At 35.5% G+C, this 25,750-nt stretch overlaps 1 protein-coding gene across 3 annotated transcripts in view; it reads left to right on the top strand.

Annotated features, from left to right (window-relative positions):
• The first annotated feature begins 234 nt into the window (after window positions 1-234).
• CDC73 (cell division cycle 73) overlaps window positions 235-25,750 on the top strand; it is a 123,749-nt gene continuing 98,233 nt past the window's right edge. For all 3 annotated transcript variants that reach the window (XM_036084173.2, XM_036084170.2, XM_078078349.1), the window contains exons 1-7: window positions 235-593; window positions 3,017-3,122; window positions 6,155-6,224; window positions 10,787-10,849; window positions 10,933-10,985; window positions 14,093-14,181; window positions 23,302-23,518. In XM_036084173.2, coding sequence (XP_035940066.1) covers window positions 463-593; window positions 3,017-3,122; window positions 6,155-6,224; window positions 10,787-10,849; window positions 10,933-10,985; window positions 14,093-14,181; window positions 23,302-23,518 — 729 coding nt within the window. In that variant the 5' untranslated portion in view covers window positions 235-462. The remainder of the gene's footprint in view (window positions 594-3,016; window positions 3,123-6,154; window positions 6,225-10,786; window positions 10,850-10,932; window positions 10,986-14,092; window positions 14,182-23,301; window positions 23,519-25,750) is intronic.

Raw genomic sequence — 25,750 nt, 5'->3', positions numbered from 1 at the left:
TGCAGGTGCGCGCGCACCTGTCGCTAGCCGCGTGCGCGCCGCGAGGGAGGGAGGTACGTGTCCGTGCGCGTGCGCCAGGCAATATTCCCCGTACGTGCGCCGTACGTGGGCGCGGTGTCCCTGCGCTCGGAGTTTCGGGCCGGCATTCGGCCCCGTGCCGAGTGGGAGTCTGGGAGGGGCGTGTTCCTGGGCGGTCGCGGCTCCCCCTGGTGGCGGCCCTGCAGCGCTGGAGGCGCGCAGTCAGGCGTTCTCCGCGGGCAGCCGGCGGCGGGGCCTTGCCTTATAGCGCGGGGTCCTCGGCGGCCTGGGTGTCTACTGCCCCAGCTGCTGTCGTAGGCGAGGACGGCTGCTAGTGCGGCTGCTGTTGGTTCGCGGCGGCGGCGGCGGCGGAGGAGGAGGAAGAGGGCGAGGCGACAGGGGAAGAAGGAGGCAGGCGCGGCGGCGGCGGCGAGGGGGGGGAAGATGGCGGACGTGCTCAGCGTCCTGCGACAGTACAACATCCAGAAGAAGGAGATTGTGGTGAAGGGAGACGAAGTGATCTTCGGCGAGTTCTCCTGGCCCAAGAATGTGAAGACCAACTATGTAGTTTGGGGGTAAGTCCGTCATGGCTGTGGCCTGGGGGGATGGCCGGGCAGAGTTGGGCGCCCCCAGGCGACCTCTTTCCTAACCCCTCCCCCCGATTCCCTTTGGGGATGGAGAAAAAAACGGGTCTCTGGGTAAAAGTTTTTCTCTAGAAAAGAAGTTACACTTTTAGGTGAGGAGGGAATAGGCGGAGGTGCGTCTGGAGTGGTCCATTTTCTTTAAGTCTTTTGGGACGCCAAAGGGAAAGGTACCGAGGGAGTTCCTGACTTTTCTAGTTCATTTTTGCCGGTACGTGTCGAGTGTTAGCAGTGGGTGTAGGTGCAGAAGAGGGCACACCGTCCGGTCCTGGAGACGTCTTTTTGTGTTCTTTAGTTTTTTCTTTCTCTTCGAGGCTACCATGTGTTGTTAACTATCCCTGCTGCCCCTTGCAGCTCCTGGTCTGTTTCTTTTCCTTTCGTAATTCCCTCAAGAAGAGAGAAGGGAACCAACTATGTGAAGTTAGAACGGGAAAAAGATTTGGTCACTTTGGAACAGAGTCCTCAAAACCCGTGTCAGAGGGGAAGGCATCCTCAGGGAGAAAGTTCCTGGTGAAATGGGGTGAGCTTTATAGATCTAAGTAAGATACCGATGGTGTTGTGTGGTTTTAGGAAATGTGTTTTAAAGAGAAATGTTTTGGAACGTTGATCCATGCGGGGTTTTCTGAATTTAAGTCATTAAGGAAAATATCTAGAAATAGGTCCTATAATCGTTTGGGGCCTTTTTAGTGATGTTTCTGTCACTGGTATTTCATTTGGATAATTAGAACTTTGGGCCAGAACTTCCATACTCATTTTGCTTGATTGAATGGGAGCACTAGGCTTTATGATGGAAAGCCGAGGAAAATTTAGTTTGTTGGTGTCTAGTTTTTTGGCCTTGAGGGCTTATGATTCGATTAGCTTTATGAAATGTTGATGCAGTGACATCATTCTGAGTTTCCTGCATTTTGTCCTTTCAAAAGAATTTGCACAGACACAATTATATTTGATTGGCATTTTAACTGATTTGTTTTTTTCTTTAAAAAATGGTTAAAGAGTAGTCACAGTGTAGGGTGGTTCGGTCTGAGAAGTAGAAAAATTTCTTAGCATCTTGGTTCCTGACTCAAAGGAGGTTAACTTAATCAGAGTAGATGAGATAAAACAGATAGATTACTTGGTAAGAATTGCATTCTGGCCCTTAAGAGTAATCATTTCTAGCTTGGGGTATTAGAAAAGGTTTCGTAGAAGTGTGTTTGGGATGTAGATGTGCTACAAATTTTTCTTGAACAACTGAGTAAGCATTAAAGCATGGGTACAGAACTTGAGGGTGACATGATGGGTTAGGTCTTAAAGGACATGCTTAAGGGCGTGAGAGCTGGAAGGGAAATGTTTTGATAGTTCAGTGAAGCTAGTAGTGAAAAGGGACTGCTTAGGATAGATTTCACACTTTAACAACAGTGAATTACACTAATAAATGCATTTTCATTTCATTTATTCATCTCTGCACGTGTACATATGTCCAACTTCATAACTGTAAACAATAGTTACCCTTATTGCGTGTTGTACGTTGTGTTACTTTGCTTTTTTATTATGTTTAAATAACCTGGTTACCTGTATATCACATTTCAGAGTACAAAAATTGGTAGTGATATATGATTTGAAATATGTCAATTTAGAGGAAAAGTGGAAATGCAGGCTAGAGAAATGTAGGTTGGGGCTGATTACTTTGGGCTGTATTCAGATGAATTTAAATAATACATTGACATTTTTAGGTGAGGATAATGTAGTAGGAAGGGTGAGATTGGACACTAATATTGTTGAGCAAATAGTATTACGTGCTTTCATTAAAGAGCCTGCACCTCTAAACTGCATTGTTTTATCACAGGTAGAATTCAGTATGGTTTTACATCATTGGTTTAATTTGAGGGATGTCATAAGAATTATACCTCTGAAATTCATTGTTGTGTTTACTGTAAGAATGTTGCTAAGGATGGTGTTTAGCAGTATCTTACTTAGGAGACATAGGATAAATTTTTTCTAAGTTTAGCACTGGCAGTAGTTGTGCTTCTCCTGGTCAGTTTGTTTTCTCTTGTGGATCCTCTCCAATCTGTAACTGATTAGATTTCTCTCTCTATTGACAAAGACCAGAACCAAATTTGGGCCAAATTCTAAAAAGTGTATAGTGCCTTAGAGTATGAATATGGTATGCTTTCCTTCTTGCTTTTTGTCATTGTCTACCTTTGTGTTCTTTTGCTTTAATGACAGTTCTACTTACTAAATTTCGTACTTTATGGGTATTTTTGTTAGTCATATTAAATCCATTGTTGGGTAGCAAAGTAAGTATAGATAAATTTGTACATATAATTAAGTCCAAGGAGTTGAATTAAAATTGGGTAAAAATCTTGTCTTAATTATTTCAGGACTGGAAAAGAAGGCCAACCCAGAGAGTACTACACATTGGATTCTATCTTGTTTCTACTTAATAATGTGCACCTTTCTCATCCTGTTTATGTCCGACGGGCAGCTGTAAGTACAATTCATTTTAAAACTTTTTTTTTTTTTTTTTTTTTTGGGATGGTAGGTATCATTTTGTCATCGTGCACTGAAATAAAGTTCTCAGACACCAGTCTTCTGCAAGGGAGAACAGCCCTGTAGGGCCAACACTCAGATTGGTGTCTGAGAACTTTATTTCAGCACGTGACAACATTTGGCGCCAAACAGGGACCTCTTCAGGACTCAATAGAGTCCTCGTCCACAGTGCAGACAACATCATTTGGCATGGATCACTTCCCTCATGGGTTTCAAATCAAAAGAATAAAAGGTTTGTCTGTATGAAGTTCTACCGGGGGGTCAAAATTAGATCACTGTGATTTATGCAGATTTTTAAATCTATGACTTTCATGTAAAACATGGGCACTGTTCACAAGAACAGAAGTTTTGAAGGCATTTGTAGGAATGTTTTAAGAAATTCATAAGCCTGTGGAAGGACCCTGATATTCAGAACTCTAGTTTAATCTCAAGACTTTTTGGGGGGGGCATCCAAAAGAATCAAGATTAACAGACAACTTTAAAATTAAATTTTTAATCAATTTAATAAACGTTTTTAATACTTTATTGACAAACTCATTTGTTTTCAGTTTTGCCTGCCTTCAGCATGTCAGTATTTGAACACTGCATTTCTGAATAGGAAATAAATATTCGGCATCTAATACATATAAAAGAAGTAATATATAGGGTGAAACTACTTGGGATTTGAGAAATAGTGGGATAAAAATAACGGCATTTCTATAAACTATGTTACCTCGTCTTAAATCTTTAAAAACTGAGTTAGGCAGGGGCGCCTGGGTGGCTCAGTTGGTTAAGCGACTGCCTTCGGCTCAGGTCATGATCCTGTAGTCCCGGGATCGAGTCCTGCATCGGGCTCCCTGCTCAGCAGGGAGTCTGCTTCTCCCTCTGACCCTCCCCCCTTTCATGCTCTCTATCTCATTCTCTCTCAAATAAATAAATAAAATCTTTAAAAAAATATATATAAAAATAAAAGCTGAGTTAGGCAGTAATTAGAATCTTTTGTTGGCTACATCATTCATTTTGTGGTAATAAAGATGATCCAGCTACTTGGTTTACATTTAGAAATTATATTATTGGGAAATGGTTGTAGCATGTACTGATGGCTGTAATTGTTACTTTCTTCACATAAGATTTAAATCTTTTGTTTTTCTTAAATACTTCACAGATTGAAAGGGCAGAATTCTATAATTCTAGGGTTCTACAAATTTTGTTTTTTCCTCTTTTGTGTTATTTGCTCTTTCTTGTGAGCAGACCATTTCTGAAATAAGTTTTCCTGAGCTATAGCTACTATTTTAGTGTGAGTAGACTTGTATCTTTCTCAGTTGGCTGTATTATGTCCATAATTCATTAGTAACCAAATGATGAAGAGTGTTATCAGACTTAGAAACAGTAATTTAAAGAAAATTAATTTGGGCACCTGCGTGGCTCAGTCGTTAAGCATCTGCCTTCAGTTCAGGTCATGATCCTGGGGTCCTGGGATCGAGCCCCACATCGGGCTCCCTGCTCCGCGGGAAGCCTGCTTCTCCCTCTCCCGCTCCCCCTGCTTGTGTTCCCTCTCTCTCTCTGTCTCTCTCTGTCAAATTAAAAAAAAAAACAACTTTAAAAATTTAAAAAAAAAAGAAAATTCAAATCTTTTAATTATTTATGATATACTCCATGTAGGCTAGTTTTTAAAAACAAGCACACAGGGCGCCTGGGTGGCTCAGTTGGTTAAGCGACTGCCTTCAGCTCAGGTCATGATCCTGGAGTCCCTGGATCGAGTCCCGCATCGGGCTACCTGCTCGGCAGGGAGCCTGCTTCTCCCTCTGACCCTCCCCCATCTCATGTGCTCTCTCTCTCTCTCTCTCATTCTCTCTGTCTCAAATAAATAAATAAAATCTTTAAAAAAAAAAAACAAGCACACAAAAACCTGTAGGCTCTTAAATGTTTATACTCCCAGCAGAAATTAAAATTTAGCCTGCCCTTTAAAAAAAAGTTAATTTTAAGTGATTAAGTATAGTTTATTTCTATCATCAAGGACTGTGTGCAGAATGGTGCAGTAGTCAGTATGAGATAATTAGCCAAAGGATTCTTGTTACTTCATTTTTGCTTATATAAAGTGGCAGAGGGATTTTAATACATAATCTTGCAGCCACCAGTCATTCTTGTACTCATGTGTTGTTGATATTATAAAAATGATAGGAAAGTTGTGGTAATTACAGGATTCATTGAATTCATGGCCCGAAGATGACTTGGTGACTAAAGTATACAGTTTTGTTTTGCGTACCTCTTTACAAACTGCTAATGTAGGAGATTAAAGGAAAATATCCATTTTACCAAAATAGATGCATTTTCCAGGTTTAATTTTTTAATCTTTTACCCTTCCTTACAGAATTTGTATACACTCAGGGGTAAGAAAGAAATGTGTAATGTGGAAAGTAAACAACCGCCATTAATGGTTTCCTATATAATCTCCTACGTATTTTACCATGCTTAAGTAACACATACCTATTGTTAATTATGAAAACTTAGGCTAATGGCTAAGTTGGTGTATTTTGGAGTTCAAGTAGAATATTTTGAGGAAGTCTGTTTTGTGTTTGAGGCAAAAAGGCACTTGGGAATATGTAAAATGAGCAGGCAATAGGACTAAAAAGATAATTGCCTAAAGCATGTGAAGTATCATGAGTAAAATAAAATACTTAAGGTAAGCCAAGGGAACAAAAAAGATTGGAATTGATATTTTGAAGAGGGATGGGTCATTGTTTCATTTCTGATGGTTATTTTTTATATATCTTACTTGAATTTCAAGAATGAAGTTATTAAAGTTAATATTCTTAAAATTTTTCAAGACTTTTATTGGGTTTTTTAGCCTAGTTCCGTAAAGATAAGATCCTAAGTAAATGTTACCGAGATACGTTGGAATGAAATTCATACATTACATAATGTTTGTCTTTATTATGTTTCTTATAATTGTTGTTGTTTTGATAACTAATTTAAAATTTTGACTTCAGACTGAAAATATTCCTGTGGTTAGAAGACCTGACCGAAAAGATCTACTTGGATATCTCAATGGTGAAGCATGTGAGTAATTTTTTAACTTGCTCTCACTCTTAAATAGCCATTGTTTCTTTCCTTCCCCTGTGAAATAAGCAGTGGAAAGAGAATTTGTATTTTCACTAAAAAATTAACCTACCAGCAACATATGTGTGCATATACTCTCCATTCTTTTCTATTATGGTGAATGCACTATTTTCGCTCCTAAGGCCAGTCACCACTTCCCTGTCTATAGATTCCATTTCCTTTCACACTCTGAAAGACTTTGCCTTTGTGAATTGTTGCTTCTCTCTTACATCATCATCTTTCTCCTTTTCTCTGCATTTCCTTTAAAATGCATACTGTAAGATCTCTCCTTTAAAAAGTTTTTTGACCCCACATTCCTAGTATCTACTGTTGAATTTGTCTTCTCCTTTTTATTGCAGAATTCTTTGTTAACAGTTGTGTGATATCACTGCCTACCTCTTGAATCCCCCACTCTAATCTGACTGTCCTACTCACAGTCTCACTAAAAGTACTGTTGTAAGGTCAACACTGACTTAGGGGTTATCAATTCCTTTAGTCTCTTATCCATATCAACACTGTTGATTACTCCCTTTTGGAAAGCCTTTCTTCACTTGGCATTTGGGGCACCAGACTCTTGATTCTCTTTCTATTCATTGTCCATCTCTCATTTTATTTTGCTTACTTATCTTCAGCACTGACCTATTCCTAAGCTCAAGTTATAAATCCACTGTCCACCTTTTTCCTTCGGTATTTAATAGGTATGTGAAATACAACATATCTGAAATAGAATGCTGATTCCTTCCTTCCCTTCACCTCTTAAACAAAACTAAAATAGCAGGTCCGGTCTCCCAGTATTTCCATCACAGTAAATGCTTTCCCATTCATGGAGTTGTTAGGCCAGAAACCCTGGAAAAAATCTTTGATTACTTTGATGAATTTCATGAACAAGTCTTTTTCTTTAACTTTAAAAGTATGACAGTTTCTTAACCATTCTACTCCCACCATGTTTCATTCTTCCCCTTTAGACTTGCATAGCTTTCTTAAGGTCCCCACTCTATAATTTCCCGTATAGTCTTTGCCTACCCATTAGAGTGACCTCTTTTTGAAAACATATAAACTTGATTGTGTCACTTATTTGCTCAAGCCCATCCTGTGGCTTCCCGTCATACTTAGAATAAAGCCCACAGTCTTTATCCTATCCTGACCTACGTGATCTTGCTTCTGCCTAAATCTCTGTGGCCTCATCTTCTTCCAACCTTCCTTTGCTCGCAGTAGTCCAGTCTTGTTGGTTCTTTTAATAAACTATCCTAACTTTTCAAGCCTTTGTACTTGCTGTTTTCTCTGTGTTCAGTTCTGTTTCTCTACATTGTCACATGTCTTACTTCTTACCACCTCATTCACATCTGTGCTTAAATCTTCTGTCAGAAAGAACTTACCATTCTAAAATACAGAATAGCAGTGTTTTCCCACATATGCCCATGTATGTATAGCATCTTCCTGATTTATTTTTCATCAAATCCCTTACATTGACTTGAAATTACATATTTGTTTACTTAATATATTGTCTGCCCCACTAGAGGATAAACTGTAAGAGGGCAGACAGTTGTTAAATACCCAGCATTTTAGAACAGTGGTTAATAGTGGGTGCTTACCTGTATAAATGAGTAATCATTAACTTGCTGTCTTAAGGAATATGAATAAAGAGGTATAATAAATTGATATATAAATTGATGAGTATGAATAAATGGATATAATCTTAGAATAATATGAATAAATCAATATAAGACTGATTAGCCCTAACCTTCCTTGGGGTGGAGTTTACTACCTTTAAGTCATTAATAGCTGTCTTATCTCATATTGTGCTCCACGGCTTTAACAGTAAGATTGATTTGCACAGAGTCTCTTGCATAATGGAAAGACCATCATCAAGAGTCTTGTCTTTCTGTACTGTCCTCACTGAACATTCAGCAAGTACTTATGAGTGGTTATTCTTTTTTTTTCTTTTTTTTTGATTTATTTATATATTTATTTGAGAGAGAGAAAGCAGGCACCTGTGCACGAGCAGTAGGGAGGGGCAGAGGGAAAGGGGAAGAGAATCTCAAGCAGACTCCTCCCTGATTGCCAGGCCCAGACTGGGACTCCATCTCATGACCCTGCAGTCATGACCTGAGCTGAAATTAAGATTCGGACGCTCAACCGACTGAGCCACCCAGGTGCCCCTTGAATGGTTATTCTTAAAGGCATTGTACTCGGTGCTATACAAAATGCAAAATTCGTGTCCTGAACATGTTTACCATCGTGAAAGATAGACTGATAAAATAAGGGTTAAAATCCGGGGAGAGGATTGAGGCGGGATTCTAATTCTGCTGTGAGGAGAATGGAGTTGAAGAGGATAGGCAAAGGCTTTTTTTTTTTTTTTAAACCATATGGTGCACTCGTTAGATTTTTTTTGCTTCAGAAGATCTGGTATAGAGTCTAGGATTCTCTATATTTTAAAAGTGTCTCAGGCAAGCTTGATAAATAGGCTGGTTAGTAGGGGAGAGTACTTTAGGGCAAATAAATGGTTTTTCTTTTCAGAAACAAGAAAAAAGTTCCCCTTTATTCATCCATGTCATTACCTGTAGTTTCTATAGGACAAAAAAATTTAGTCATCAAGTATATTCCTTTGCCAATTTTATTTTTTAAAGATTTATTTTTATTTTTACTTACTTATTTGACCGAGAGATAGAGCCAGAGAGCACAAGCGGGGGGAGATGGGATGGCAGAGGAAGAAGGAGAAGCAGGCTCCCTACAGGGAGCCTGATGCGGGGCTCTATCCCAGGACTCTGGGATCATGACCCAAGTCGAAGGCAGACGCTTAACCGACTGAGCCACCCAGGCGCCCCTCCTTTGCTATTTTTAAAACAAATTGTTGAATTAATGGTTTAATGAACAAGTTGAGGAAATCTTAAGACATTCCATGTTCTTAGACAAGAAGACGTAACAGCTTAAAGATGTCAGTTCATAACATAGATTATATATTTAACATAATCCCAATAAAAATCTCTACAGTTTTTCTTGAGGGAAGGGTGGAATAGACATGATGATTCTAAAATCCATTTGGTAAAAGTAAGTGTCATAAAAGTTTGGAGAGGAGCAATGCGAAAATACTATTCTAGAGTTCAGAACTTACTATAAAGCCTTAGTAATTTAAAAAATGTGAATAAACTGATAGAACAATTTTTTATCTGTTAAATGTTAAATTATGTGAATTTGACACAACTAAAAAGATAGGTCAAATCAGTGGGGGAAAGATAGGATTATTCAAGTAATAGGTTGGTAAAAATTAAAAAGTTCTGTATTATTAAAAAAAGACCTGACAAGTTGGGAAAAAATACTTCAACTCATCACAGTGAAAGGACCAGTCTTAGTGATAATATGAAGTGGTCCTAGAAATACATGCATAAAAGACCAACAACCCAATAGATTATAGTCATAAAATTCAAAGAAAAGGTGATGAGATCATATGAAAAATGTTTATTTCACTCATAATTATAAATTGAAACTATATAGAGATAGCATTTTTTTTTTACTTCATTGATAAAAATTTATCAGTTTAATAATATACTTTTGAGTCTCTGAGGAAACCGATACCTTAATATATTTTTAGTTGTAGTGTCAATTGATACAACTCCCACTGAAGACATTTGGCAGTATCTATTATTACAAAATCAACCCAGAAATCCTACATCTGGGACTTTATCCTAGGGGTATATTTGAAAATGAATGAACAATGTGTCATTGTTTGTAGTGGCAAAAACCTGTTAGAATTGAACTGCCCGTGGATAGATAGGGAACTAATTAAATAAATTATAATTACCCCATACATTAAATACTATGTAGATTTAAAAAGAAAGTTAAAGAATGCTCCACATACTGATATGTTAGAGCTCTATTGTTAGGTCAAAAAAGAAGGGTTCAGGACAGTGTGTATAGTATGCTACCTTTTTTGTTAAAAAAAGGGAAAAATAAAAGCATAACTTTGTATTTCTTATAACTACAGAAAGAAACTAGAAAGATACATGAGACTGTCAAATAGTTATGTAGGGTGGTGAGAACTAGGTGGATGGGGACTGGTACATCCTTTTGTTAGTTTCATTATTTTGAACCATTCAAAAATTAAATGATTTAATTTAAAAAATATTTTTTACCAGTTGTGAATAACTAAAAATTGCATTTTTTAAGGTGAATGCTAACTTAAAAAAAGCCTTTTCCTTTATATGTTTATTTATGTTTAGATATATTTTATGTTCGTGTGTGGTAATTAACATCAGAGTATATGTTCTTTGAAGTGACCAGTTGATTTCAGATTCTCACAATAATTTGTAAGCTAAATTATTAAAAATATTTGTCCTTTTACAGACTTTTAAATACAGATTAATCTTTTATAATGTTTTTATAAAACTGCTTTAAAACTTTTTTTCCTGGGGAAATCACTGTATATAAAGTAAGAAATAACAAATATTGAGCATTTCACTTGTAATAATGTCAAGTGTATGTGTTCAAATATTGGTCTTCTCACATAAATCTTTTTAAATCTTCAGCAACATCAGCAAGCATAGACAGAAGTGCCCCTCTAGAAATAGGTCTTCAGCGATCTACCCAAGGTACATTTTGTCACATATTTATATTAAACATTGAAAAACTTACTCCAGAACTATGTACTTACTTACTTTTCTTTTCTTAAAAGTGAAACGAGCTGCAGATGAAGTTTTAGCAGAAGCAAAGAAACCACGCATTGAGGTAATGGGACTTTATTTTAAATGTGAATTGTAGTATTACAAAATTGGGTTTGTATATGAATAAGAATTCTTTCTCATAGTAGTCCTAGGAGCTTTTTTTCTGGAAAAATTGTTGTAGTATAATGAATGTTTGATTAATAGCAGCTTGAGCTATAGTTTGAGATCTCTTACATAAGCTGTGTGTTGGACAAATCACTTTCTTTTCTTTTATATCCTTATTGACGAAAGTGTTGGGCTAGGTCAGGAGTTGGAAAACTTTTCTGTAAGGGATCATATAGTAAATATTTTAGGCTTTTTGGGCCGTTTAGTGTCTGTCCAATTATTCCACCCTGCTATTATAGTGTGGAAGCAGGAAGAGGCAATACATAAATGAACTGGCAAGGCTGTATTCCAGTAAAATTTTATTTTTAATTTTTTTTATTTTTTAAAGATTTTATTTATTTATTTGACAGAGAGATAGAGAGAGAGCACAAGTAGGCAGAGAGGCAGGCAGAGGGAGGGGGAGAAGCAGACTCTCCACTGAGCAGGGAGCCCGACGCGGGGCTCGATCCCAGGACCCTAGGATCATGACCTGAGCCGAAGGCAGACGCTTAACCGACTGAGGCACCCAGGCGGCCCTCCAATAAAATTTTATAAAACAGTTGGTGAGCCTGCCTTTGGGTTGTAGTTTGCCTGCCCCTGGAATAAGATGGTGTGAGAATTTGCTTCACTCTTAAGAACGGTGAACATGAAGTGCTTATTACAGTTATTTCTTAAAATACTGGTGTATGTTAGGGGTTACCTGGATGGCTCAGTCAGTTGAACATCTGGATGGCTCAGTCAGTTGAACATCCTACTCTTGGTTTCAGCTCAGGTCATGATCTCAGGGTCATGCACTCAGCTGGAGTCTGCTTGAGATTTTCTCCCTCTGCTCCTCCCCCTCCTTGCGTGTGCCCCTTCTTTCTAAAATAAATCCTTAAAAAAAATACTGGTGTATTAGGTTGCATGTTTTTTGTAGTGTTTTATAGCCAGCAAGTGGAATACTAATATTGGTAAATAAGGATAGTTCACATGAAATAGAAGCTGTATAAGAAATGCAGTTACCTTTAGAAAGAAAAATTGTTCAACAGCTAGGGTACTGCATAAGAAAGTTAAGTCTTAGAAATTAGCTATTTATTTAAATTTTTTAACAAGCCTCAGATCAGTTACATATAAAACCCCCTGACAGTGGAAGATTATGTACTAGAGGTACACTTAACATCTGAGAAATGGCTGAACTGGTCCATGTATCAATTAATAATATAGAAATAACACTTGTAGTCATCACTAATGTTAATATTACTGGAAACCATAAATCTTTTCCTTTCACACTTGTATAAAAATCAAATAGTTGTATCTTTTGCCTGCTACATAAATAGCAAAGCTAAGGATAAAAAGGTAAATGTTAAAGGGACAGGGTTGTTGGTAAGTATGTTCTATATAATCATTGACAGAATTTGATGCTAAAACAGTACAATTTTATTTTAATTAATTATAAAACAATTTTAATTAAGCATACTCTGAGACATGGACTTGATGTATTTTAGTTAATGATCATAATGATAATTAGCTCATTGTTTCTCCTCTGTTCTGGGTTACTTTTGTATATTTTATGTATATTAGCTCATGTAATCCTCAACCACAACCTCCTGAAGTTGGCAGTACTATGCATGTCATCAGTGAGCAAACAAACCCCTCAGAGAGAGTTAAGTTATTTGTTGATGTTCACAGAACCAAGATTGGAGCCCAGACTATCTGGCTTCTAGCCATTCTACTATATATACTGACTACAAATTTTGTAGCAGTAAAACGAAAGTTTTCACCAGCTCCATCTGTATGAAAGAAGGTTGTGACCCACTGTGAACAAAATGAGTGAATTTAGACACACTACTTATTTTGGAAAAATCTGAATTTACAGTTTAATTATTTGAAATAAATCGAACATGACAAAAATGCTAATTTGCTAGGATACCATTAACTTGAAACATCAGCAAGAATATCATAATAAAATTCTTTGCAGAGTATTTATAGAGTTAAAATGATTTACATAAACAACTACGTTACATAAACAGTTTTCAGTTCAGCGTATATATATTGGGAACCTGCAAGGCACTGTGCTAGGAGAGAAACCTTGAGGGCAGAGATTCTGATCTAATCTGATTAAAATCTAGGCTGCAGTTGTCTTTAAAATCAGTAGTTTCCTAAGGAACTTGAGTAATTTGTGTTATACCTTCATTACAAATGGCTAAAATTTAATGCAGTTTGCTTAAATACTATCTTTGCATTCATGTCAGCAAAATGTTTTAAATGATAGGTTAATATTAGAGCATGAATTGGATGGAGCACAACATTGAATATACTGCTGCTTTTTATACAATATCATATTTTGTTAGCCGTAGACACTAACTCTGTTCCTTAGTTTTCTCATTTGTTGAATGTGGGCATTGAACTAGGTCAAGTTTTGTTTTTAACCGAACACTTTCCAGACTAAATTTTATCTGAAATTCTAACATGCAGGTTAGAGAAAAGCTGAGCTACAAGGGTTGAACTCAAGAGAAGTGGCCCATGAGGCACTTTGTAGGAAATGCCTAATGTTCTAAGGAGCATGCTTTGAAAACATTCAAGTTTCACTTCTGGTCATCAGAAATCCTGATGGATTCAGGACCTGGGGCAACAGGTGCAAAAAATTATCTCCAAAATGAAATTTTTGACTGTGGTGAAGGCTTTTCATAAAATTTAGTGATAAATTTTCCTCAAGAGAAGGAATTTATTTGTGGTATAATACCTTTATGAATAAAAATAGATATGATACATTACGGGAAGAACATTTAATCATAGAAAAAAGTTGCTGAAGTTTCTTTGGTAAGCTTTTAATCAGTTCTACTCTTATGTGATCCAACATGTATTTATTATTGTTGTCTTTATGTAACTAGAAGTAATCTTAAAATCAAGCTGACTTAAGGCAGCGATGCTTGGCATGTTATAGGCAGGAACTTATGTAAGGAAAAGTTACATGTTGTTTTTTTGTTGTTTTTGCTCTACAAGTTAAATAAAAATGTGCAATATTCACTAATCAGTGATTATTTTCAGGATGAAGAGTGTGTGCGCCTTGATAAAGAGAGATTGGCTGCTCGTTTGGAGGGTCACAAAGAAGGGATTGTACAGACTGAACAGATTAGGTAAGATTTTCTTTAGTAGAAAGTGTTAATTGTATATGGAAAAGGAGATATTAATATGTTACCTACATTTACCTTTACCTCTTGCATTTATTATGTGCTTCTGTGCCCTAAGTTCAAAAGAAGATGTGTGGGCATGTTTTATGACAGGGGAGATTGAAAGTTAATTAAGCTTTCTGGAAAGCCTTCTTGGTTCTATTATCATATTGATCTTGCCTTTTTTAAAATTACTCCATAACCAAGTCTCTCATTTATTTTGTGATCTCTTGTTGATTTATAGCAGAGGTCAGCAAACTTTTTTTGTGTAGTGACACATAATTAAATACTTTCAGCTGTGAAGGTCACATGGGGGTTTTTTTTGGTAACTAATGCTTGTGGTAGGGAAAGCAGTCTATGATTGCTTCATTTATAAAAGAATTGGCATGGCTGAATTTGGCCTGTAATATTTTGTTGATCCCTGATTTTTACTATAATTGGAATCACTTCATAATTTTTCCTTGGCACAATATAATGCTTTGGAAGTTCTATCCAAACTTAAAAATTCAATGTCTAGTTTTAAAAGCTTTATTCAAGATGACTGACATAACAATAAGCTGCACATATTTAATATAAGTTGATAAGCTTTCATATATATATACATCTGTGAAACCATCATCATAATCACCATAATGAATATAGTATCACCCCCATAAATTTCTTGTGTACCTTTATGATTCCACACTTCTACCTATCCCCACATCCTTTCCTCTCCAGGCAACCAATTATCTGCTGTTACTATAAATTAGCTTTTTCTAAAGTTAAGTATAAATGGAATTACGTAATATGTACTTTTTTGGGGGGGGGGTCTGACCTCTTTTACTTAGCGTAATTATTTTGAGATTCATCCATATTGTTGGATGTATCAGTAGTTCATTCCTTTTTTATTGCTGAGTAGTTCATTCTGTTCCATTGTATGGACGTAACACAATTTGTTTTCCTAGGCAACTGTTTATGGACATTTTACTTGTTGCTGTTTTTTGGCTGTTGCAGCTAAAGCTGTGGTCATTTGTGTACAAGTTTTTTATGGACATATGTTTTCATTTCCACTGAGTAAATACCTAGGAGAGGAGTGATTGAATTGTGTACTGTTATAGATCTACCGTTTTAAGAAATCATCAAACCGTTCAGAGTGATTGTACCATTTCACATTTCTACCATCAATATATAAGAGTTCTAGTTTCTTCACAGCCTTGCCAACACTTAGTGTGATCAGGCTTTTTAATTTTAGCCATGCTAAATGGTATAAGATGGTTTATCTTGCACTTACAACATGATTAATGATATTATGAGCATCTTTTTGCATGCTTATTTGTCATCTTATATCATGTTTGGTGAAGTGTGTTCAGATTTTTGTCCATTTTTTCTTACTGGATTGTTTTCTTATTACTGAGTTTTGAAAGTTTGTTGTATGTGCTGGATAGAAGTCCTTTTCAGACATAGGCTTTGCAGATACTTCTTCCAGTCTGTGACTTGCCTTTACGTTCTCCTAACTACCTTTTGAAGAGCAGTTTAATTTTTATGACATCTCACTTGTCAACGTGTTCTTCTGTGAATTGTTTTGGTGTTATATCTAAGAAATCTTTGCCTGAGCAAAGCGAACAAAGATTGTCTCATATTCTTTTGTAGAAATTTTTTAGTTCTAGGTTTTACATCTAAGCCTATGATCTATTTTCAGTTAATTTTTTGTGTGTGGGTTATACAGTATGGATCAAAATTCATTTATTTTTTTTATGATCTAGATATTGAAGTTCAGTTTTGTGCATGTGGATAACCCAGTTATTTAGCATTATTGGTTTCCAATGAATTTTCTTTGCACTTGTGTAAAAAATCAGTTGTTCATGTGTAGGTCTGTTTTTGGAACCATTCTGTGCTGTTGATCTATTGGTTTTTTTGCCTGTACCAAACTGTTTTAATGACTGTTTATAAGTTTTGAAATCAGATAGTGTTAGCTTTACAACTTTGTTCTTCCGTTTCAAGGATATTTTTGCTGTGTTAGATTCTTTGCATTTTCACATGAGTTTTGGAATTAACATGTCATTTCCTACAAAAAAGCTTACTGGGATTTTGATTGGGATTGCATTAAATCCGTAGACCAGTTTGGGGAGAATTGACATCTTAAAAATATTGAGTCTTCTGATTTATGAACAGGATGTATTTATTTCCCTTTCTATTACTGGAAAGATATTTAGAGCTTCTGTAATTTAACATTTCTTAATTTTCAGTATACAGGCCTTATATATCTTTTTGTCCTATTTCATACTTTTCGATCCTATTATAAGTGATATTTTAAAAAATATTTCAATTCTTGACTTATTGCTAGTATAGAGATACAGTTGATTTTTGGGTATGGATCTTGTATCCTGCAATCAAGTTAAACTCATTGATAAGTTCTTGTAATCTTTTTTGTAGCTATCATTAGCTTTTCACATAGATAATTATGTTGTCGACACATAAAATATATCTTTTCTCCCCCCCCCCCTTTTTTTCTTTCTAAACTGGATGCCTTTTATTTCTTGCCTTACTGCACTGGCTAGACTTACTGATCCTCACTAATCCAATGTTGAAGAAGCAGTGAGATTAGACATTCTTGTTTTGTTCCTCATCTTAGGGGAAGCACTCTTTCACCATTAAGCATGTTAGCTTAGATTTTTTTGTTAGATACCCTTCAACAGGTTGAGGAAATACCTTTTTCCTTGTTTGCTGAGAGTTTATCAGAAAGGAATGTTGGCTATTGTCACATGTTTTTTTCTGATTCTACTGAAATGATCGTATAGTTTTTCATTAATATGGTGAATTAAATTAAATTTTTGATGTTTGCACTTCATGGATAAATTCTACTTCATTATTTTATTAGTTATCTTGCTGCATAACAAATTAACCTGAAACATATTGGCTTAAACTACATATATTTATTTTCTCATGGTTTCTGTGGGTCAGGAGTCTTGGGGTGACTTAGGTAGCTTCTCTGCTTTAGGGCCTCTCACAGTGTTGCAGTTAAGCTGTTGGCCAGGACTGTGTTCTCATGTTTAGGCTTGATAGGAGAAGGATCTGCTTCTAAAGCTCACTCATATGGTTGCTGGCAGAATTTAGTTCCTGACAGGTTGTTAGACTAATACTTCAGTTCCTCAGGTGTTATCTAGAGGACTCTTGGTTCTTTGGTTCTTGGTTCTTAGAATATTTCACAGTATTACAGCTTGCTTCATTAGAGTGAGCAAGCAAGAGTGCAAGAGAGCTGTCAAGCAAGATAGAGGTTATTTTTTTTATAGCCAAGTCTTCAGAGTGACACCCTACCCTGTCACTTGTACAGCATTCTATTTGTTAGAAACAAGGTTCAGCCCCTACCCCCACAGGAAGTGGATTACACATGGGTGTGAATGCCAAGAGGTGGATATTGTTTTAGTGGCTGCCTACTACAATCATGATGTATTATTATTTTTATTTATTGTTGAATTAGATTTTTAAAAATTTGTATAGAATTTTGTACCAATGTTTTTGAGGTCTGTAGTTTTCTTATAATGTCTTTGTCTTGTTTCCTATCAAGATAATTCTGGTCTCAGAATGAGTTGGAAAGTATTTCCTTTGCTTCAGTTTTCTGGAAAAGTTTGTTTAAAATTGGTATTTCCTCCTGCATTTGGGAAAATCTATTGATGAAGCCATCTGTACTATAGTTTTATTTATTTTCGTATATTTAAGGTAAAGTTTTCAACTGCATATTCATTTTGTTTAATAGTTAATAGGTCTATTCTGGTTCTCTCTTCTTTGAGTGTTTCTTTGAAAGAATTTGTCCATTTCATCTACATTGTCAAATTTATTTGTGTAATGTTGTTCATAATGTCCTTTTAAGGTGTCTAGAATCTGTAGCAATGTCCCCTCTTTCATTCTTTGATATTAGCAATTGGTGTTTTCTGTGTTTCCTTATTGCCTGGCCAAAATTGACCAGTTTTATTGATCTTCTCAAAGAACCAGATTGGGATTTTCCTCTTTAGTTTTTTTTTTTTTCTTCTTTTTTAATTCTTCAATTTCTGCTCTCATCTTTATGAGATCTATCTGCTTACTCTGGATTTAATATGCTGTATTTTTTATGGTTTTTTAGAGGGAAATCAATAACCTCAGCTTCCACTCTAAGTACTGCTTTAATGGCATCTCATATTGGTATGTTGTGTTTTCATTTTCATTCAGTTCAAAATTACTGTCTTAATTTCCCTTTTGATTTCTTTTACTCATGGATTGTTTGCAAGGGAGTTATTTAGTTTCCAAATATTTGGGATTTTCTGGAGATCTTTGTTACTAATTTCCAATCTATTCCAAAGTATGGTTATATTTTATATGATTTTGAATCCTTTGATAAGTATTAAAACTTTGTTTTTGGCCCCAAATAAGGTCTGTTCTGTCGGCACTTGAATTTGTATCCTGCTGTTATTTTGGAGTGTCTTACTATGGTCAGTATGGTTGATAGTGTCAGTAGAGTCTTCTATATCCTCACTTGTTTTTTGTGTTGTATTATTAATTATTGAGATGGAATTATTGAAGTCTCTGGCTGTGGATTTGTCTATTTTTCTTTGCATTTCTATCAGATTTTGTTCTCTGTCTACTTTGAAGCCCTGTTACTAGGTGTAAATGTTTAGGGTTATGTTGTCTTGATGAATGAATCTTTTTATCATTATGGGGTGACCTTTATCTCTGGCAATATTCCTTATTAAAAAAATCTACTTTTTCTTATATTCACCTACACACTCCTCCAGCTTTCTTTTGGCTTATATTAGCATAGTATATCTTCCTACCTTTTACTTTTTAAGAAACGTTATGGTAAAAAACACATAACAAAATTTATCATTGTAATATTTTATTTTATTTTTTTTTAAAGATTTTATTTATTCATTTGAGACACAGAGATACAGAGAGAGAGAGAGCATGAGCAGGGGGAGAGGCAGAGGGAGAAGGAGAAGCAGGCTCCCTGCTGAGCCAGGAGCCCGATGTGGGGCTCGATCCCAGGACCCTGGAATCATGACCTGAGCCGAAGGCAGATGCTTAACCATCTGAGCCACCCAGGCACCCCATTGTAATATTTTAAAGTGTGTAGTTCATCGTCCTAAGGACTTTCATATTGTGCAACCATGTCCAGAACTCTTTTCATCTGAAAATTGGAATCCTTTTACTTTTAACTTGTGTGTCTTTATAGTTTAAGTACTTTTCTTGTGTGTGTAGATCTTTTATACTTAATGTGATTATTGATATGGTTAGTTTTAGTCCATTTTGCTTATTGGTTTTTATTTGTCTCTTTGTCCTGTTTTGGGACTTCTTATTTGGAATAAACGAATATTGGTTGTAATTCTCTTTTTTCTTGTTGTTGTTGGCATATTACTTATAACTGTTTTGTTATTAGTGTTTGCTTTAGGGCTTTTACTATGCATGGTTTATAGCATCACAGTCTACCTGCAAGTGTTATACTCACTACTTCATGTATAGTATGGGAGCCTTAAAATGGTTTTCTTATGCATGTGTTGTAAGCACCAGTATGCATTGTTCTTTTTTAAAGTGTTACCTTTTAAAGAGCTTTAAATAATAAGAAAAAAATCTCATGTATTTACAGATACCCATTTCCATTGTTCATTTCTTTGTTCAGATCTATTTACCAATTTTTTTCCTTCTTCCTGAAAGATTTCTTTTAACATTTCTTTTTGGGCAAACCTGCTGATGATTAATTCTTTCAACTTTTGTATTGCTGAAAAGCCTTTATTTTTTTTAGGAATTTTTACTGGATATTAAATTTTAAGTTCTTTTTTTTTTTTTTTTTAGATTTTATTTATTTGAGAGAAAGAGAGAGGAAGCAAGCACGATCAGGGGGAAGGGCAGAGAGAGCGGGAAGAAGGGCAGAGAGAGCTGGAGAAGCAGAGTCCCTGCTGAGCAAGGAGCCCAACTCAGGGCTCAATCCCAGGACCTTGGGTTCATGTTTTGAGCTGAAGGCAGATGCTTAACCAACTGAGCCACCCAGGTGCCTTTTAAGTTACATCTTTTTAAGTACAGGTCTTCCTTGACTTATGAATGACCTATGACCAAGATGAATTACATCCTGATAAACCCATCCTAAGTTGAAAATACTGTAAGCCGAAAATGCATTTAATATACCTAATATACCAAACATCATAACTTAGCCTAGGCTACTTCAGATATGCTTAGAACACTTTCATTAGCCTACAATTGGGCTAACACAAAGCCTATTTTATAATAAAGTGTTGAACATCTCATGTAATTTATTGAACGCTTTACTGGAGGTGTAAAATAGAATGGTTGTATGGGTACAGAATGATTTTAAATGTATCAGTTATTTATCCTGGTGATTGCATGGGTGACTGAGAGCTGTGGCTTTCTGCCACTGCCAGGCATCATGAGGGAGCATCGTACCACATGCCACTAACCTGAGAAAAGATCATAGTTTGAAGTATTGTTTCTGTGGAATGCATATCACTTTCATACCATTGTAAAGTTGAAAAATTGTAAGTCAAACCATTGTTAAGTCAGGACCATCTGTACTTTAAATGTTACACCACTGCCTTCTCGATTGCATTGTTGCTGATGAGAAGTCTGCTGTCATCCTTTATTTTCTTAAATTTTTAAATTTTTTAATGAAATGTGTCCTTTTTTTCCCTCTGGGTACTTTAAAAGTTTTCTCTATTACAGGTTTTGAGCTGTTTAATTATCACATAACTTGGCCTTTTCTTCATGGTTCTTGTGCTTGAAGTCCATTGAGCTTTTGGAGGGAATTTTTGTGTTCATAATTTTTATTGAATTTAGGAAATTTTTGGCCTTGTTTCTTAAAATATTTGGGTTTTTTTTTTTTCTGTTCACTTGATAGTTTCTATAGTTGTGTCATTCACTAATCTTTTCTTCCATAATTATATTTGTGATGTATTTGTAGTCTCCAACATTATATTTTTTTTATCTCTGCAGGTTGGTTAAATATATAGTCCATGTCTCATTTAATTTGTTGAATATATGGAATAGAGTTATAAAAATACTTATTTTAATGTCTTTGCTAATCCTGCATCTGTGTCAATTTATAATTGGTTTTGATTTAGATTTCTCCTCATTCTGGCTTGTATTTTCCTGCTTCTTTACATGCCTTGTGATCTTTGGATACTAGACATTTTGCATTTTACCATATTGAGTGCTAGGTATTTTTGTATTTTTCTAAATTTTCTTTTGGGATATAGTTAAATCACTTGGAAACAGTTTGTTTCTTTTATGTCTTGATTTAAGATTTGTTATTTGGGCAGTGTTCAATTAGGATAATTATTCCCCACCATTGCCTACACAAAACCATTCTGAGTACTCTACCTAATGCCCAGTGGATGTGAGGTTTTCAGTTTGGCTGGTGGGAACAGGAACTGTTCTTCGCCCTCTGTGTGCTCTGGGCATTATCTCCTCTAATTTTGTTGGATGGTTTCTATACCCGACTTTTGTTTTCTCATAGTCCTGTGCTAATCAGTATTCTCCTGGAATACTTGATGGGCATCTTCATTGCAGCTCTTTCTTCTCAGGTACTTAGGCCTATGAATTCCAGCCACCTTGGTTTTGCTGGACTCTAGCACCATTTCTCAAATCAGGTAATCCACTCAGTTTTGCCTGGATTTCCTCCCTATGCCATTTTGAAAACTTACAAGGTGGTTTCAAACTGCAGCATTCATAGGGCTCTGTTTATCTGGTTTTCATTTGTCAGAGATCATGGTCTCTCATTGCTTGATACCAGGTATTTAGTAAGCTACTGTTTTATGTATTTTCACTGGTTGTTTGGAAGCAGGAGGGATAATCCAATCCTTGCTACTTCATTTTAGCTGGAAGTAAAACTCCAATGATTGAAAGTCCAATTCACATTTGATTATGATTTAGAAAAGTATTTGAGTTTGATTTAAGTTATGCTGGTTTGCATTAGATCTTAAGGTAAAATTGCACAGCATTATATAAAATGAATCAAATACTAGATGCATACTGAGCATCTGCTATAAAGTATCTTCATACCTTATATAAATAAACTAGTATACTATATAATACTACCATATTTAAACCTGCAGGAATTCCTGTCCTTTTTCCAGATGTTGTTTAAACATATTTCAAGATTGTCACCTTGTGATTAGAGTAATAATTTTGTCAACTGTTAAGGTACCCAAACCCTTTTTATTTTTATTTTTTAAAATATTCTATTTATTTGAGAGAGAGAGAGCATGAGCAGCGAGAGAGGGAGAGGGAGAAGCAGACTCCTTGCTGAGCAGGGAGCCAGATGTGGGGCTCAATCCCAGGACCATGACCTGAGCCGAAGGCAGATGCTTAACTGACTGAGCCGCCCAGGCACCCCTACCCAAACCCTTTTTAACTCTTTTTCTCATTTTGTAAAAAACGACACTAAACTTTGTGTTAAGTCTTTTTTTTATAGTTCTCAAAGTATAGCCCCTGTTTGCTGTTTTGCCTGTTACTTGAAAATCAGGTAAAAAAAAAGAAAACTGCAAAATATGGTTTAATCTTTCAGATAGTAAAAGGAATATATGTTGATATGGCATATAAAAGCCTTCATCACCTATAAAATGGGTATGTTATATACATTATGAAGGTTTGAAACCTTGAAATAAATTTCAAGGAAAAGCTAAGCTTTGAATTCTTTACAGAATGAATTTTTGACACACAACCCCCCCCAAGGTGGGGTGTGTCTTTGTGTGTTTGTATGTACAATTTGTGTGTCTAGAGAGGCATTGGCAAATAAAAGTCTGAGAAAATGTTAAGGAAAGCAGCTATATTAATGGGTTCTTCCTTTTGCAGGGGTTAGGGGGGAGATAAACACAAGTACAGGGATTTTTGTTGCATTGACCCTTCTAAGAAGTTACTGATTTGCTCATAGAGTAATAATGCTATGTGGACTCTTGATCTTACATGATTATTAAATACCAAGTATATAAGTTTTAGATAAGAAAATCTTAATTATTGCCACTTTTAAGGTTATTTTTTTACCAAAACCTATAAATGTAACAAAATATATTTATGATGTGCTCAAGAGATCTTTGCAATGAAAATTTAAAAAAAGGAAATTGCTTTCAGGTCTTTGTCTGAAGCTATGTCAGTGGAAAAAATTGCTGCAATCAAAGCCAAAATTATGGCTAAGAAAAGATCTACTATCAAGACTGACTTAGATGATGACATAACTGCCCTTAAACAGAGAAGTTTTGTGGATGCTGAGGTAGATGTGACACGAGATATTGTCAGCAGAGAGAGAGTGTGGAGGACACGAACAACTATCTTACAGAGCACAGGAAAGGTAAAGTCTTTCACTCATTCATTAGAGTGAGTATGTGTATCTAATCTGTGATTGGTTATAGAACTGGCTAAAATTTGCTATTAGGATCAATTTTCAAGTTTTATCTCTGAAAGATCAGTAATAATGTAGATTTCTAAGTGGCCATCTTTACCATTTTGGTTGGTCACCGAAGAAGCTGATGTAAATGTCTGAATCACAGTGCAAGCCCCTTGATTTGCACCTCATTTGTAAATCCAGTGAATAGCCCAGTTTTCTTGTTGATCAGATTTTTGCTTTAACTTAATGAGGAGGGGATGGTGATGGCCAGCTGTGTGGTCATTAATATCGTTATTAATTTTTTTCCCACAAAGTAGACACTTAAGAAAATCAGCATTCATTTATTTGTGTATTTTATATATTATATCCTGTTGTGTGGATGTAGCAGTATTTATTTATTCTTTATTAATGGCGTTAGGTGGTTTATTTGTTTTTGTAGCTATAGGATTGTGGAATTTTTTTCTCTCCCTTTTCCTCATTTCCTCCCTTTCTGTCTCCTTCCTTCTCTATTCACAATTACAAGTAATGCATTAAAAAACATCCTTGTACATGTACTTTTGTGCATTTATGTGTATACAACAAAAATTTAATTCCTAGAAGCAAATTTCTGGTTAAAGGAGATGTGTACTTTAAATTTTGAAAGATAAAAATTTGAAAGATAGTGGATGTTTAAGTATCTTAATGCATCTCCAAAAAGATTGCCTTGGTTCTGTTTCATTTACATATTTTCATCTGTCTTTCCCTCACCTCCCAATTTTCTCTTAAATGTTAATTCTCCACTGATGTGCAGTTGTTAATATGTTATGGTAAGAGAGTGTGTGGAAGTATGTGAGGTTACCAATGAAAGTGAACTTTAACTTTGGTCAAGGCAGACTGGTTTTATTTGCAGATTCTGGATTCTGGTCTTAAATTTATTGTGCCGTATTAGTAGGAATCGGGTTACTCAAAAAGAGTACATGAAGGAAAGAATTTTCGTCCTTTTGTACTTTGTCATATTTTACAAAGTACTTGAGGTCAAGATTAGGAATCATTCCCCAGAGCTTAGAATTATAGAGAAATCTGAGAATATAAATAAACTTCAGTTTTTGAATTTACAGTTAAGTGATCTGTTGATACTCATTTTCACTGCATAATATGGCTGATAGTTGAATATTGCAACTGCTAATGTTCTACCAATGTTCATTATAATAGCCAAAAAATTTGAATCTTATAGTAAAGGAATAAAACATACGTGCTATGCTCCATCTTACTTTTAGACCAAACATTAAATTTTCAAAAAACTGAGATGAACAGTTTTCTTTGAGCTCTAGGTGGCAGGGTTTTACCATTATTCCAAAACTTAGTGCTCTCATTTAAGTTAGTGTTGTTGCCATCACAGGGTGATTTAAGAAATAAATTATAGTTTAAGAATTGTTTGGTAGCTAGGTTTACTTCTGTGATCATCAACATTTTTAAAAAACCAGAAACAACTGTTTTGACTGATAGTCTTTCTGTATATGGTTTTCATTTTCTGAACACTAAAAAACCTTTTAGGTACTCAGTCCTAATAGACCCTATGATTTTAGATATATCTTCATTATTACCAGGGATTAGGGCCTTCTTACCTTCTAAATTTCTGGAATAAAAGGTTCATGAGAAAAATAAGTATGTTCCTTTACAGTTATATTATTATTGCAAGCAACCCACATAAAGCAACCTGATTTTATAATGCCATTAAGAATATACTTTTAAACTTAAATAAGTTGTTGTTCCTTGTTGAAAAGTTGTTTAAAAGAGATCATTAAAAGGAAGATAATAATCACCTGTAATTCTTCCACACAAAAATTGCTGATAACATGGATTCTTCTAGATTTAGTGTCTCACACACTGTACTTTATTATTTTTAAAGTATGAAATTTGATTTTCATGTATTTTCAGTGATTTTCATAGTAGGATTAAGACTTTGTTTGCATTTGTCACTGTGTTGACTTTTGTACTGCTGGTGTAGAAGCAGTGGTTGGTTAACTCCTGGCATCTTGGCATGAATCAAGTTTTTAAAAATACTTCCCAATTTAAAAATCTTTTAAAAGTGTACAGTAACTCCTAACAAACAGTATTTTAAAATTTTCCACATCTCATATAAATTACAGCAATCTGAGATTAGCACTGGAGTTTATTATACTTAGAAGAAGTATAGTAATTGATTTCATTAAGAAT

Source organism: Halichoerus grypus, chromosome 7 (genome assembly GCF_964656455.1).
Source record: "Halichoerus grypus chromosome 7, mHalGry1.hap1.1, whole genome shotgun sequence".
In the NCBI taxonomy this organism is placed as follows: domain Eukaryota; kingdom Metazoa; phylum Chordata; class Mammalia; order Carnivora; family Phocidae; genus Halichoerus; species Halichoerus grypus.
The sequence above is the reverse complement of the archived record's forward strand: the minus strand, read 5'-3'. Positions and strand labels throughout refer to the sequence as shown.